At 46.4% G+C, this 12,865-nt stretch overlaps 1 protein-coding gene across 3 annotated transcripts in view; it reads right to left on the bottom strand.

The window, feature by feature from the left end:
- The window catches only part of qsox1 (quiescin Q6 sulfhydryl oxidase 1), a 275,366-nt gene that overhangs the window by 120,741 nt on the left and 141,760 nt on the right, over window positions 1-12,865 (bottom strand). For all 3 annotated transcript variants that reach the window (XM_085982257.1, XM_085982256.1, XM_085982258.1), the window contains exons 6-7: window positions 10,065-10,210; window positions 1,534-1,662 (exon numbers count right to left, since the gene is read on the bottom strand). In XM_085982257.1, the coding sequence (XP_085838383.1) occupies window positions 1,534-1,662; window positions 10,065-10,210 (275 nt within the window). The remainder of the gene's footprint in view (window positions 1-1,533; window positions 1,663-10,064; window positions 10,211-12,865) is intronic.

The following is a 12,865-nucleotide window of genomic DNA, read 5'->3' as shown; positions in this document are numbered from 1 at the left end:
ACAGTGACACCTCGAGACTGAAACAGGAATACAGCAACACCTCGACACTGAGACAGGGATACAGTGACACCTCATTACTAAGACAGGGATACAGTTACACCTCGACACAGACAGGGATTCAAAATGCTGCTGAACAACTCAACTGGCAAAACGGACAGAATTGACTTTAAATTCCCCACTCTTAAAAGACAGAACTTCTCCCTCTGGATGACTGAGTTGGCGAGTTTTTCCAAGAAGATAAAGAAACACAGTTCTGTATATCTTGCAGATCTCAGTTTCCATCCCTTCGGGCAGTTCATCACAAAAGTGGAGATTTGAGTTCCCCCTGTAGAATGTCATTGACCACAGTCGAGTAAAACGTTTAGCCTTTCTATTTAATTGAGAGCTAGTTGCTTGCAGTAATCCATCCAGGTTTAGGCTCAAACTCAAAATGAAAAATAGTTTGCGGGCCTACGAGTTGTGTCCTGAAACAAATACAGGCAGGCTTGCTCAGCACGCTACTGGTGATGTACCAGGTGCATCCCATTGCATGGCCCAGGGCGGGTCAGATGTCAGACTGGCTTCATGTCCTATAAATGGCAGTTCTGTGGAAAAGATGGGCCGGCCGACTGGGGGTCTGACCTCACTTGCAATTCAGAAATAATCCTGGCACAGGTACTTGTGTTCTCAGCTTTTGGTATAACTGGAAATCAGCCTCTGCATCCGCCCTCTAAGAAAACGTATGCAGAGTATGCGGCCAAGGCTGATATATGGACGGTGAGATTATCTGTGTCAAGCTAAATGATGCAAGGGATCAGAACTCTGTCCGTTCACCTCTGGGAATGGAGTTTCATTCAAGCCCAAGTTGAGGCTGTTCCCCCATCCAATTCGGTTTTGAACCAGTCTGGTCTTCTGAGTGGAATTTCTGGAAATGTCTAAAAAGAACGCAGTCATCAAGAAGTCTGATTTGCAAACAGAAGTGCACAATCCATTTATTTTAGTATTTTATGATGTGAAGCTATCATTCATTGTTGAGGTTTTAGATACTTATTAAATATCAGCAAAGTAAGCATTAGATCAACCCACTGTCCAGCTCTGGGTTTGGCAAATAGGTGCCAGCCCCAGCTCAAACTGATGGGATGAAAGCCTTCCCTCTCAGTGAGCTGGTCACATCGAGGCATCGCTCGTGGCCTAGTACTTGGCACTTGGCCTTTTCAGCCCGGGCTTGATTTTGCCGGGCTTTCTGCTGGCCAGGTGCTGAATCTGCACGGCAGCCAATCAGAGAAACTGGCCAGAGCCACCTGATGGGTGGGGAACGAGTCATGGGCTCCCTCTAGTGATAGAAAGGGGTGGTACAGCACAGCCATTGCAACTCATCTTCCACCTGCAAACCCAGCTTTATTGTACCCCACCCCCGACCATCTCAACTCCTGGAACTTTCTGCCGCAGAAGTTCTCCCAGCGGGAATACAACAGGATGCTGGTCGGAGGGGAGGGGTTGAGAGGGCTACAGCTGTGGCCTGTCACATTTCTCCTGCCATTAGAAACATCTTACCTGTTGAAGTCTCTCAATGGTGGCACTGTGACCCCGTCTGTAGAATCCGGTAACAGCTTGTAAGCACCACGTGTCACCCCTGGCAACCGGCGCAAGTAATACGTGTAGAAGGTGCGTGTTGGCATTTTCCTGTGGATCGGGAAGCAGCCAGATTCAGCACAAAGCAGGTTCATCGTTTCACCTCAAACCACCCCTTTAGGGATAGAAACATTTCTCTTTCCTCCCTCAGGTTCCCCACTAGCGCTCGGCCCGCAGGCTTGGCACACACCATTCCCTGAGTTGCCATTCTGTAGCGAAGTCCACCTGCTAATGGACTGCAATACGTGTTAAGAGACAAAGGGAGGATGCTTCACCAGATCTTACCTGAACGTCCGGGGGGGGGGGGGGGGGAAGCAGTGGGGGGCGGTAGAAAAAAAAAGACCTGTTATCGATTTCAGTCAGACTCGAGTTAGGCGATGACGTTTCGGTAAAAGAGAAGCAGTCCCTGGACCTTAGCTAGATGCCCACTCCCATCCTTCAGCCCTGCTCCTACACACTAAGGGTGGGCACGGAGCGAATGACAGTAATGCATTAGTATCACCACTGCACATGACTCTAGTGAGGGAACTCCGAGCTCACGACGTCGCTCTGTGTATCAAGGAAAGGGTGGCAAACTCTGAAGTTCCAGGAGAGAGAGAGATAGAGAGGTGAAGAGGTTTAGGGAGGGAATTCCAGAGCTTTGGGGCCTAGGCAGCTGTAGGCATGGCCGCCAATGGTGGAGTGATGGAAATCAATGGCCTTGCCCACCCTATCTCTCCAGCCCTACAATACCCCTTCCCTTCCCCACCTGCATCTTTCACACTCTCTATTCCTCAGAGTCTGGCCTCTTTTACATTCATCTGAAAGGATTCGCAAATTTCATGTCTCCCCCGAAGATTTACTTTTGGCTTATTGAAGAAACCCTGGCTGGACTGAGTTTAAAATCCAGGGCTCCAGGGCTCAACAAGATGGCTGCGGTCAACCTCATGGCCAAGGCCTGTAAGTTTCAGTTTTGGGCTGACAAAGAAGGAATGTTCCAGAAATTAGAAGGCAGACAGGCCTTCTGCATTTATGTATGAGAAGCAAACAGTGGCATTCGGGCCTCTGATTAAAACCCATCAAGGCCGTTTGCACAGACAATCAACATGTAATAGCTGCATTCAGACCTTCGTTAGCTGACTTCAACACTGTTTGGAAACGATCAACGGGGCATTAAAACTGGAATAGCCCCATCACAAGACCAGTTGCACAAAGGAAAACACTTATGGGACGTTTAAAGGCCGATTAACTGGCCATCCAGGTGGATGGGCCCAGAACAGTTTCCTTTGTATAGACTTCAACACGTCCAGGTCAGACAAAGAAACAAGCTGATCTGGTGAGTGATAAGGGCTCCCAGAAAGGGGTATAAGTAGTCCCTTGGGAAGCCATCTCTCTCTCTCTCTCGCTTGGACTCCGGTGCCCTGCCTTACCATCAAGAAGATCGACCCTAAAGACATCGGCAGGCAACGGGGCACGGAGCAGGCGTTCTAACATCTGAGACTGGTGAGCATAAACTTTCTGGCCCATTGCAAGACAACTTAGATAGGTGTAAAGGGTGGGAGTTAAGGGGATTGCTAAAATTGTCATTTTAGTCATTTTCCCTCGGTGTCCCCATTTCTCCTCCCCCGCTAAGTGTAATTGTGTTACATACATAGTGATTTTCTCTGTATAGTGTTTATTTTTCTCTATTTTTAATAAACATTGGTTTTCTTTGCACCAAACCACTGGTCTCGTTTTGTTTATATCGCTGCTCGTAATAAGTCCGGTGGTCAGAACCAGAGGGGAAGCGATTCGATCCGCACGGGGCTGGAGCAGCTCAGATACGCCTGACTGGCCAGACACAAACCCCAAACCAAAACCCACTACACATCCTCCGTTGGTCCCACCAATGGTGGCCAGCTATCCAGTTCTGAATCTATGTCATTCGCTTCCTAAACCCCTCTGACTGCCCATCTTCCTCTCCTTCTTTAGGACCCTCCTTAAAACCCACCTCTCTCTGACCAAGCTTTTGGTCACCACTCCTAATGTCTTTGGCTTTGTGAAAGGAAGGGGAAGAAAAGAAAAAGGTGGGACAGGCAGACTGAGAGAGACAGAGTTAGAGGGGGAAAACAGTGAGAAAGAAAAAGAAAGTGATAGAAAGATGAGAAAAGAAAAATACAGAGAAAAACAGAAAAAGAAAGAGATGAGAAAAAGAGAGAAAACCAGAAAAAAAATAGAAGAGAGAGAGATGAGAAAAAGAAAGATGCAGAGAAAAGCAGAAAGAAGGAAGAGTGAAGTGACAAGACGCAATGGGAGACAGAGTGAAGTAGCTGGGTGGTCTTCAAAGTTTGAAAGAGGGCAGTGCCCAAACATGCCCCTGCCATTAATTCTCCGTGACCTGGCTGCCTGATATTTACTGTTCTGTTTATCCCCTCTTTGAGACACACGCAGGGCTGTGGATCTCTGTTTAACTGTGAGCAGATGGAGGCCTCATACTTGATCACAAATAATTTTCCCCTCCACTAGCGCTGAAGAAAGCCTGGCACTTTGATAATGTCATCAGCACCATCCAATTATCCCCGGCGTCTGTCACAAGAGACAGTGGAAAGGGAGGCTGTGGCCTGGGACAGGCTTCCACTTGACTTTAGCTTCCTCCCACATCTGTCCCTCAGGCTCTGATGAAATTCTCCCTGGCAAGTCCCATTTACCCAAATGCGGCACGTTGCCCCACTGCTCCTTGCTCTGTGCCACCGCTCAGCTCCACGGCATTAATCATCCATTCACAGAGAGAACGTCCCATCTGCTTGTCACTTAACTCACCGATCGCACCGGTTGCCTCTGTTCAGTCACCCAGAAAAACGCTATTGTTTTCATGCAACAGTTTGGAACATCTTCCTATTGTGCAAGAGTCGTACAATCTTCTGTGGATATTCCATGCAGCGAAACATTAACTGTTTCGGACACAGCAACAGAAAATACCGGAAAATGTACTGGGGACAGAAAGCCAGGTTCACGTTTCGACTGTTCCTTCATCCAGTACTTGTGGAAAGATTTTTTTTTTTTTTTTTTAAGTGTGAGAAACATAATGTGTGTAAAATTCTCACTCCCTGCCCCCGTCCCCTCAGCTCAAAAAAGTTGGGAGCCTTCCAGTTGTTGATTTACCTTTTTAAAAAATTACAGCCACCTAATTAAGGAGTCTCCCCACCCGAACAAAAACCCCACTAAACCAGCTTTCTCAGCCATTGTCACTGAGTCACAACCAACATAATTAAAACAGATTATCTGGTCATTTCCAGTTGCGGTTTGTGGGAGCTTGCTGTGCGCAATTTTGGCTGCTGCGTTTCCTACATGATTATTTCAAAGAAGACCTGGGGAGTTCTCCCCGGTGTCCTGGCCAATACTTAACCCTCAACCAGCATCACTTAAAAAATAGATGCTGTTTCTAGAAAATTGGCTGCCGCATTTCCTAGATTACAACCAATGTTCCCTTTAATTTTTTTTGGGTGCACGGCCCCTTAAGCTGGCTGCGCGGCCCATTCAAATTTCTGCGCATGTGCGGATTTTCCATCGTGAAGCCAGCATGTGGCCTGCGTGGGACCTCCAGACCGCTGCGTGGCCGCAAAGCATAATGAGAACATTAATTACAACAATGACTCTGCAAAAGTACTTAATTGGCTGGGAAACGCTTTGGGGCGTCCCGAGGTCATGAAAGATGCTATATAAATGCAAGTCTTTCTTTCTTTCTTATTGCTTCAGCAAGGCCCTGTTTGACAAGCATTTCACTGCAAACATGGCGACTGGATACCCCAATTACCATAGAGCAGTTCCAACATAAGGCTGACAATGCAGTGACCTTTGCCCTCACCCCTTCTCTTTCTCTTCCCCCAATTTCAAGAGTAAAACAAAATGAAGTAGCTGCTTTTTACTACAATTGGCTCCAATGCAGAGGGGGTGGGCAAATATCAGCCAGGTGTCCTGCTCCTCATCACCATCTAGTGACAATCCCCACATTCCCCTTCCCCTTCCCCGCCCCGCCCTCCCCCCCACCGCTGAAAACTGAAAATTGGGCAATTCGGGTTGAGAACAGGATCAGGTGCAGCTGTGATGCCCTACATGGTAGAATAATAGGGTAACACGCAATGCCAAGGCTGTGTTTGAAGTCTAGCCTCGAGTGAGGGTTGCCAATGCCTATAGAATGATTTGCAGTGGAAAGAAAGACTTGCGTTTCTATAGCGCCTTTCATGACCTCATATGTCCCAAAGCGCTTTACAGCCAATGAAGTACTTTTGAAGTGTAGTCACTGTCGTAATGTAGCAAAGGCAGCATCCAATTTGTGCACAGCAAGCTCCCACAAACAGCAATGTAATAATGACCAGATCATCTGTTTTAGTGATGTTGGTTGAGGGGAGAACTCCCCTGCTCTTCACTGAAGTAGCACCGTGGGATCTTGTACATCCACCAGAGAGGTTGGACGGGCCTTGGTTTAATGTCTCATCCGAAAGATGACACCTTCAGAGCAAAGGTGACTGTCAGCCTAGATTTTGTGCTCAAGTCTCTGCAGTGGAGCTACCAACTGGGCCATAACTGACACCTGTGGGCAAATATTACTAAGTTAATTGACAGGCCAAGCATTGATCACAGTCACCTAATGGGGGCGTATAAAGCTGTGACTATAAGGTGACTAGCTCATTACCATCGGGGCTAACCCTGAGACTACAATTTCTTCTTGCCCGCCTTACTCACTCTGGTAGACGGATGGTGCAGCATGCCCTGGTAGGTGGCTGAATCCCAGCAACCTTCCTTTGCACAGCCATCAATTCACAAAGTTAGTTTAAACATTGAAGTTTATTTTGCAAAATGGAAAGGTGGCAGCAATGCATCGACAACTCGTTACACCGCGAGGCTGTAAGTCGCGGAATACTGCCCATGGCCCTTCGCACGCAGAGCTTCTGATTCCCCCATGGGCAGGCGCTGAGCGGAGGCCAATTGTTTTCCCCACAGAGGAGGAGGTGAAAAGCAGCCCGTTGTCAAGTGTTTGTCATCTGGCTTCATAGCATCATTGGCAAGGGATCAGGAACAGGCTTTGTGGCTGTCTGTGTCTTTCAATGATGCATGGCTGAGAACAAATGGGAAAAATGGAAGAGAAAAACATACACGCACACACAAACACATACACGCACACACAAACACATACACGCACACACAATCACACACACGCACACACATATACGCACACACATACACGCACACACATACACACAAACCTACACACACATACACGCACACACAAACCTACACACAAACCTAAACGCATACAAACACGCATACACATATACGCACACACATACACACAAACCTACGCACACACAAACCTACACACATACAAACACACACAAATCTACACACACACACATGTGCACAAGCATGTACACACATGCATACACAAACATACATAAACACACACATACACACACACCAACACTTACATGCACAGGAACACACATATATAGACACATACCAGAAACCTCCTTAAGTGTGAACCCTCCCAGAACCTCTCTGATTAGGAATATGTTGTTGTGCTGACTTTGCAGTCAGTGCTCAGCTCTTTAGGCTAGGAGCTGTAGCACAGCAGTGACTTCTGCAGGCGTTATAACACCAACAGGCACTGGCACCCAGCACTTAGAGAAGTGGATAAAACAAAAACTGTAAAACAAAAGCTGTTTGAAATCTAGAATGTTTAAGAAACCATTGTCTTTTTGAAGGGAGACTAGGGCAGAATGGTGCAATGAGTGTGATGACAAACGATTACTTTCTGATGAACCGGCTACAGACATGGCAACGGCACACCCAGCCCAGTCAACACTGTGTGAGTACCTTCACCACACAGACTGCAGCGGTTCAAGAAGGCAGCTCACCACCACCTTCTCAAGGGAAACTAGGGATGGGCAATAAATGCTGGCATTGCCAGCGACGCCCAGATCCCATAAGCGAATTAAAAAAAACCTTTATTGGTTGAGGCAGAAACTGTGTCAACATTCAAGATTAGATTGGATAGGTGGACAAAGGAAAAGGGCTTGAAGGGGTATGGGAATAGGGAGGGTAACTGTGATTAGAACTATTTGCTCGCATGGAGGGTAAATGGCGACATGGATTGGTTGGGCCGAATGGCCTGTTTGGTGTTGTAAAAGTCTATGCATTTCTAATTCTATGTATCACTCATCTGATACACGTGGCCTGACCAGCAACATAAAAAAAGGCATTTTTGTAGCACTGACGCATCAAAGTCTGGGCACAATGGAACAAGGGGGACAAAATTCCTCTTTGACATAAAACAGGAAAATGCCTGTTTTTTTAGATAATTAGTGACCTGCTGTTTTAAACTTAGGGCCTCCATGACATTCTCAGGTTCAGCATCATCAAGCACTGCCATAAGTGGACCTTATATCCCCTAAAATCTGGAAAAAGACCTTTACGGCCAATATCTAGTTATACGGTAGCATGACCAAGGGCATTCAAGTGCATTCTGCTTTCTATTTGGAAAATGACTGAAAGACACTCTTGCAAGATGAAGCACAATTGTAAACTAATTTTACATAAATTAACTGATACAGTTTTCATAGGGAGATTTACTTATATCCTATTGCTCCTTTTACTATCACAATAATAGATCATTCAACTTTGCCCATTGTTAACTGAACTGATTGGCGCTAACCTTAAGAAAGATAGACCTCATTATCTCACTCTGACTGTCCCAGGATCAACCTGCCCCAGACTGGCTTTTCCAGAGAGAGAGGTGAACAGACAAAGCTGACCTCTGACCTCTCCCTCAGCTTACTGCATTGAGGATTAGCGCACTAAGCTGCCAATGAATTCAGAGAATAAGAAACCTCTTCTCGGTGTGAATGTTATGGCACCCGCATTGTCACTTTTAATTAAGCCTCTTCCTACCCATCACTAGAAGTATTAGATGAAGATCATTCTAACATTAAAAGGTGCAAACAGGTCTGGGATCTGCTCAATAGTCTCCCATTGTCTCAAAACTGACATGGTACATCAGAATGCACACCTGATCCAGTTTTTAGCTAAAAAAGGAATTTCAATGAGATATAATACTTCAAAGAGGTTTAACACATAATATATAAATAAATTGGCACAATCAGCTGTTCCATGAAAATCTTCCTTTACATATCTTTTTTTGGGGGAGGAGGTGCAGCAGGGGAATGTCAGGCAAGTCAAGGAGCACCACCAGCCAACTGCACGTCAGCCATGGCTCAGCTGGTAGCACTCTTGTCTTGGAGTCGGGAGGTTGTGGGTTCCCACTCCAGAGACTCAAGCACAAAATCTAGGCTGATACTCTAGTGCAGTACTGCGGGAGAGCTGTACTGTTGGAAGTGCCATCTTTCAGGTGAGATGTTAAACTGTCGACCAGTCTGCCCTCTCAGGTGGATGTAAGAGATCCCATGGCACTTTTCAAAGAGCAAGGAGGAACTCTATCCCTTGGATATAGACTTGGTTTCCTGACAGCCTTTTCTGTTACCCAGACAGGCTTTGCAAAGGCTGATATATTTAATATATTAAATTGATGTGTGCATTTTGTTGAATACTCATAATAAATACGTGCTGTTTTCCTGTGTAGGTATTTTAGGTGTCACCCTGTGTGACGTACAATGGCAGATATTTTATAGCGCGGGTATATCACTCTGTGATTGCACAATCTGGCCAGCGAGTTCCCACAAATCATTTTCTGAAAGAAAATGTCACTGCCATTTGCTTCTCAGTAAATGAAATTGCTATTGTTCAAAATAAGGGTTTAAACAACATTAAAAAAAAATACATGTTTTACAGAAACATAATTAAGTTTCTCCACTGAATTTTTTTTTGGTGTGTTTCAATGTCTTCATTAAAATTTTTAATCAAAGGCCTCAGACTCTCCCAAAAGCTTAGAGTGCTGTCAGCTGAATTTGTATTGTGCAGTTTGCTTAATTTTCCAGGATATATCAGTACTACTCAATCGGTTGTACTGATGGATTATTCCTGGAGACTCCAGGGCAATGCTGGAGGGTTGGCATCCCTACTGCTCTGTGACTGCAATGGGGTCAAGCGACGATTTAACTCGAGGCGGCTCAGCTCCGGTGTGCACCACAGCGCAAGAGAAAATAGGAGGGAAGGCTTTATTTGAATAAAAAGCCAGCATCTTCAAGACGCGAATGTTGTGGCATGGTTCAAATCACCTGAACTCCTCAGCTCGTGGGACAGAAGGTTAAGAAAAGGCCGCCCCAATTGGGCATGACGTGTGATATTGAGAGGCAGAGATGTCATGTTTCAGAAAGAATTCAGAGTAATTAAACAGCCTTCAACATTCAGTTCTACACGCATTGTATAGACAACACGCCCTGTGTTAACAACAATGGTCCCGAACATGTGGCAATAGCTTACAGCAGAGCCAGTGACACACAGAGTGTGCAACGCGCTTGTAACTGGAGAGTTATACATACACTGTGACCTTCCTGTGGGTGGTATTAGTGAAATACAGGTAGCAAGACGGGAGCTCCTGAACGCCAAACTGTATCATGAGGTCCTCTTCACTGCTCAGAACTCTGCGTACGGTGATGTTCTCGTACTGCAGCATATCCAGGGTCACCTGCGGAGGCAATGGGCACCAATCAGATGCTTCCTTCAAACCAACTAAAAGGGACTAGAAAACAACACCGCAGGAGAAACAAGCACTTTGTGGGTGATGTCGGTCCTGGTGATCATTTCTCTGGAGCTTTATGGATTTCCTTTAATGCGTACACCAATTTTTTTTGTTCCCTCTAAAATTATAAACAGGATGAATTTGCCTGCATTGACTGTTCCTATAGGAGGCACTATTCAAGTAGCTTATAGTGAGGCTCAGACAGTAGCTTTAACAGTGACAGAAACAGTGACTGAGAAGCAATAATGGTGGCTGTGCCCATACTTAACATTGGAGTAACACACTGATTGGAAGCTTTGTATTTTTGCACTTTAGATCAACTTGAAAATTCTCAGTTCCCCATTGTAATAATGATAGTCAACCACTATTGTTTATATTGCAGGAAACTAAGAGCAGTAAAAGGTTATTTTGTGCCCAATTCCTTTTTTGGTTCTTGCTGTGCAATGCCCAGTTTCCAGTTGAAGGCACTGGCCTCCACCTATGTTGCTGTGATACTGGTTGCTAAGAGACATTTCTGATGCAAATGGAAATAATGAATTGCATTTATATAGTGCCTTTCATGACCTCAGGACATCCCAAAGCGCTTTACACCTAATGAAGTACATTTGAAGTGTAATCACTGTTGTAATGTAGGAAATGCGGCAGCCAATTTGCACACAGCAAGCTCCCACAAACAGCAATATGATAATGGCCAGATAATCTGTTTTTGTGATGTTGATTGAGGGACAGATATTGGCCAAGACACCGGGGATAACTCATCTGCTCTTCTTCGAAATTGTGCCATACGATCTTTTACGTCCGCCTTAGAGAGCAGATAGGGCTCGTTTTAACATCTCATCCAAAAGATGACACCTCTGACAGTGCAGCACTCCCTCAATACTGCACTGGAGTGTCAGCCTACATTTTCCGTGCTCAAGTCTCTGGAGTGGGACGTGAACCCACAACCTTCTGACTCAGAGGAGTACTTCCAACCTGAGCATGGCAGACAAAATGGTAGGGAATATGTCTTTAGGAAGAAAGTTTCATCTCCCAGTGCCAAGAAACTCTGGTATAGATGAAAAGCATAACCGCAAAAGCAGTTTGCCCGACCCCCACCATGGCTCGATGGCTTCTCATCTGGGGCATATGGAGCTGCTTTTGAGCCAGGGGACAGTTTCTGCAGTTTAAAAAATTCTAAGCAAAGTGAACTGAAAGTGGCCAGAAAATAAGACTATCCGCACACAGCAGAGACTGACCATACTGCAGGCCCTGGCTGTTGGCTAGCCGACTAGAGGGGAACCGCAACTGAGATGAGTAGGCCCTTAGTTTAAATCACAAACTGGGTGACTTTGGCCTCCACTTCATGAGGCAGTAGTATTCTTGACATCATTAGAGAATTGACCTCCAACTTTCCTAGACCATAAACAGTTCCTTTAAGCCGAGAAAACTCAGTTTAACTCCCCGCTGCATAGAATTTTACAGCACAGAAACAGGCCATCCGGCTGAACTGGTCTGTGCCGGTGTTTATGCTCCACACAAGCCTCCTCCCACCTTACTTTCATCTCACTCTATCAATATAGCTTTTTATTCCTTTCTCCCTCATGTACTTATCTAGCTTCCCTTTAAATGTAACTATGTACAGTTGTATCTATATATATAAACGGATCGTTCTTTCTGTCTGTCTGTCTATCTGTCTGTCCTTCTGTCTGTCTCGGGTGTGCGTCTGTCCGGCTATGCGCTCGAAAGTTACAGAGCGTACCTACGCGTGCGTTACGTCGAAAGAAAGCTCACTGTTCCAAAACGATGGTAAGCATATTTACGTTTCGGGCAGACAAAAATTGCGCCCGCGGTATCCGAAAAACCTTCAATATTCCGCTCATTAGCATCTCATTATCCGCTCATTAGCGACAGAGTGACCTCGAGGTCGACCAGTCATACGCCGGGTTGCTGGCGCGTGCGGCCGGGCCCTCCTACGGTCGAGTGACGGGACGAATGACCAATCCTATGCTTTGGTGACCTGACGGTCGACCAATCGGTGCGTGTGTGGGCGGACCTTATCGTTCTGAACCGAGGTGAGTCGCCGCCATCTTGATTCCAAACTTTTCCTTTCCTTTTCCCGCTTTCTGCGTCTTTAAAAAAAACGTTGCTTTTAAAACACATATTGTTTTTTAAAAAAGTTCATTACTTTCTAAATCTTTTATCTAATCTCATTAATTTTCCTACCTTTCCCTGTTTTTCCAGGTAGGCCTCGAAGCCTCGGCCTCTCCTCCGCACCCACGCCCGAGCTAAGCACCTCCCGGCCCCAGTCAACAAGCGGCCCCCGATCGCCGCCATCTTTGTGAAGGCTGGAGGGGCGGGCCTCTGCCGAGCGCCGCTACCGCCGCCATCTTAGTAAAGGCTGGTGCGGCAGTGGCGGCACGGAGCTCTGCGGAGCAGCTGCGCGGCGGCGTCTAACTCGCCCCCCCCAGTCTGTCTCTCTCTCTCTCTCTTCCCCGTGCCTCCTGAATGCGCGGGGGAAGAGGCCCGGCGCACGCCGCATTCGGAGACTTCAACTCCGTGACAGGTAAGGAGGGTCTTCGTTCACGTTGGGCGGCGGGCAGGTTCCTCGAGTGCTGAACCCTG

This window comes from Somniosus microcephalus, chromosome 3, assembly GCF_052327205.1.
Source record: "Somniosus microcephalus isolate GS21.2 chromosome 3, FLI_Smic_1.0, whole genome shotgun sequence".
NCBI lineage: Eukaryota > Metazoa > Chordata > Chondrichthyes > Squaliformes > Somniosidae > Somniosus > Somniosus microcephalus.
Note: the sequence above shows the minus strand (reverse complement) of the source record. Positions and strands in the feature narration are given on the sequence as shown.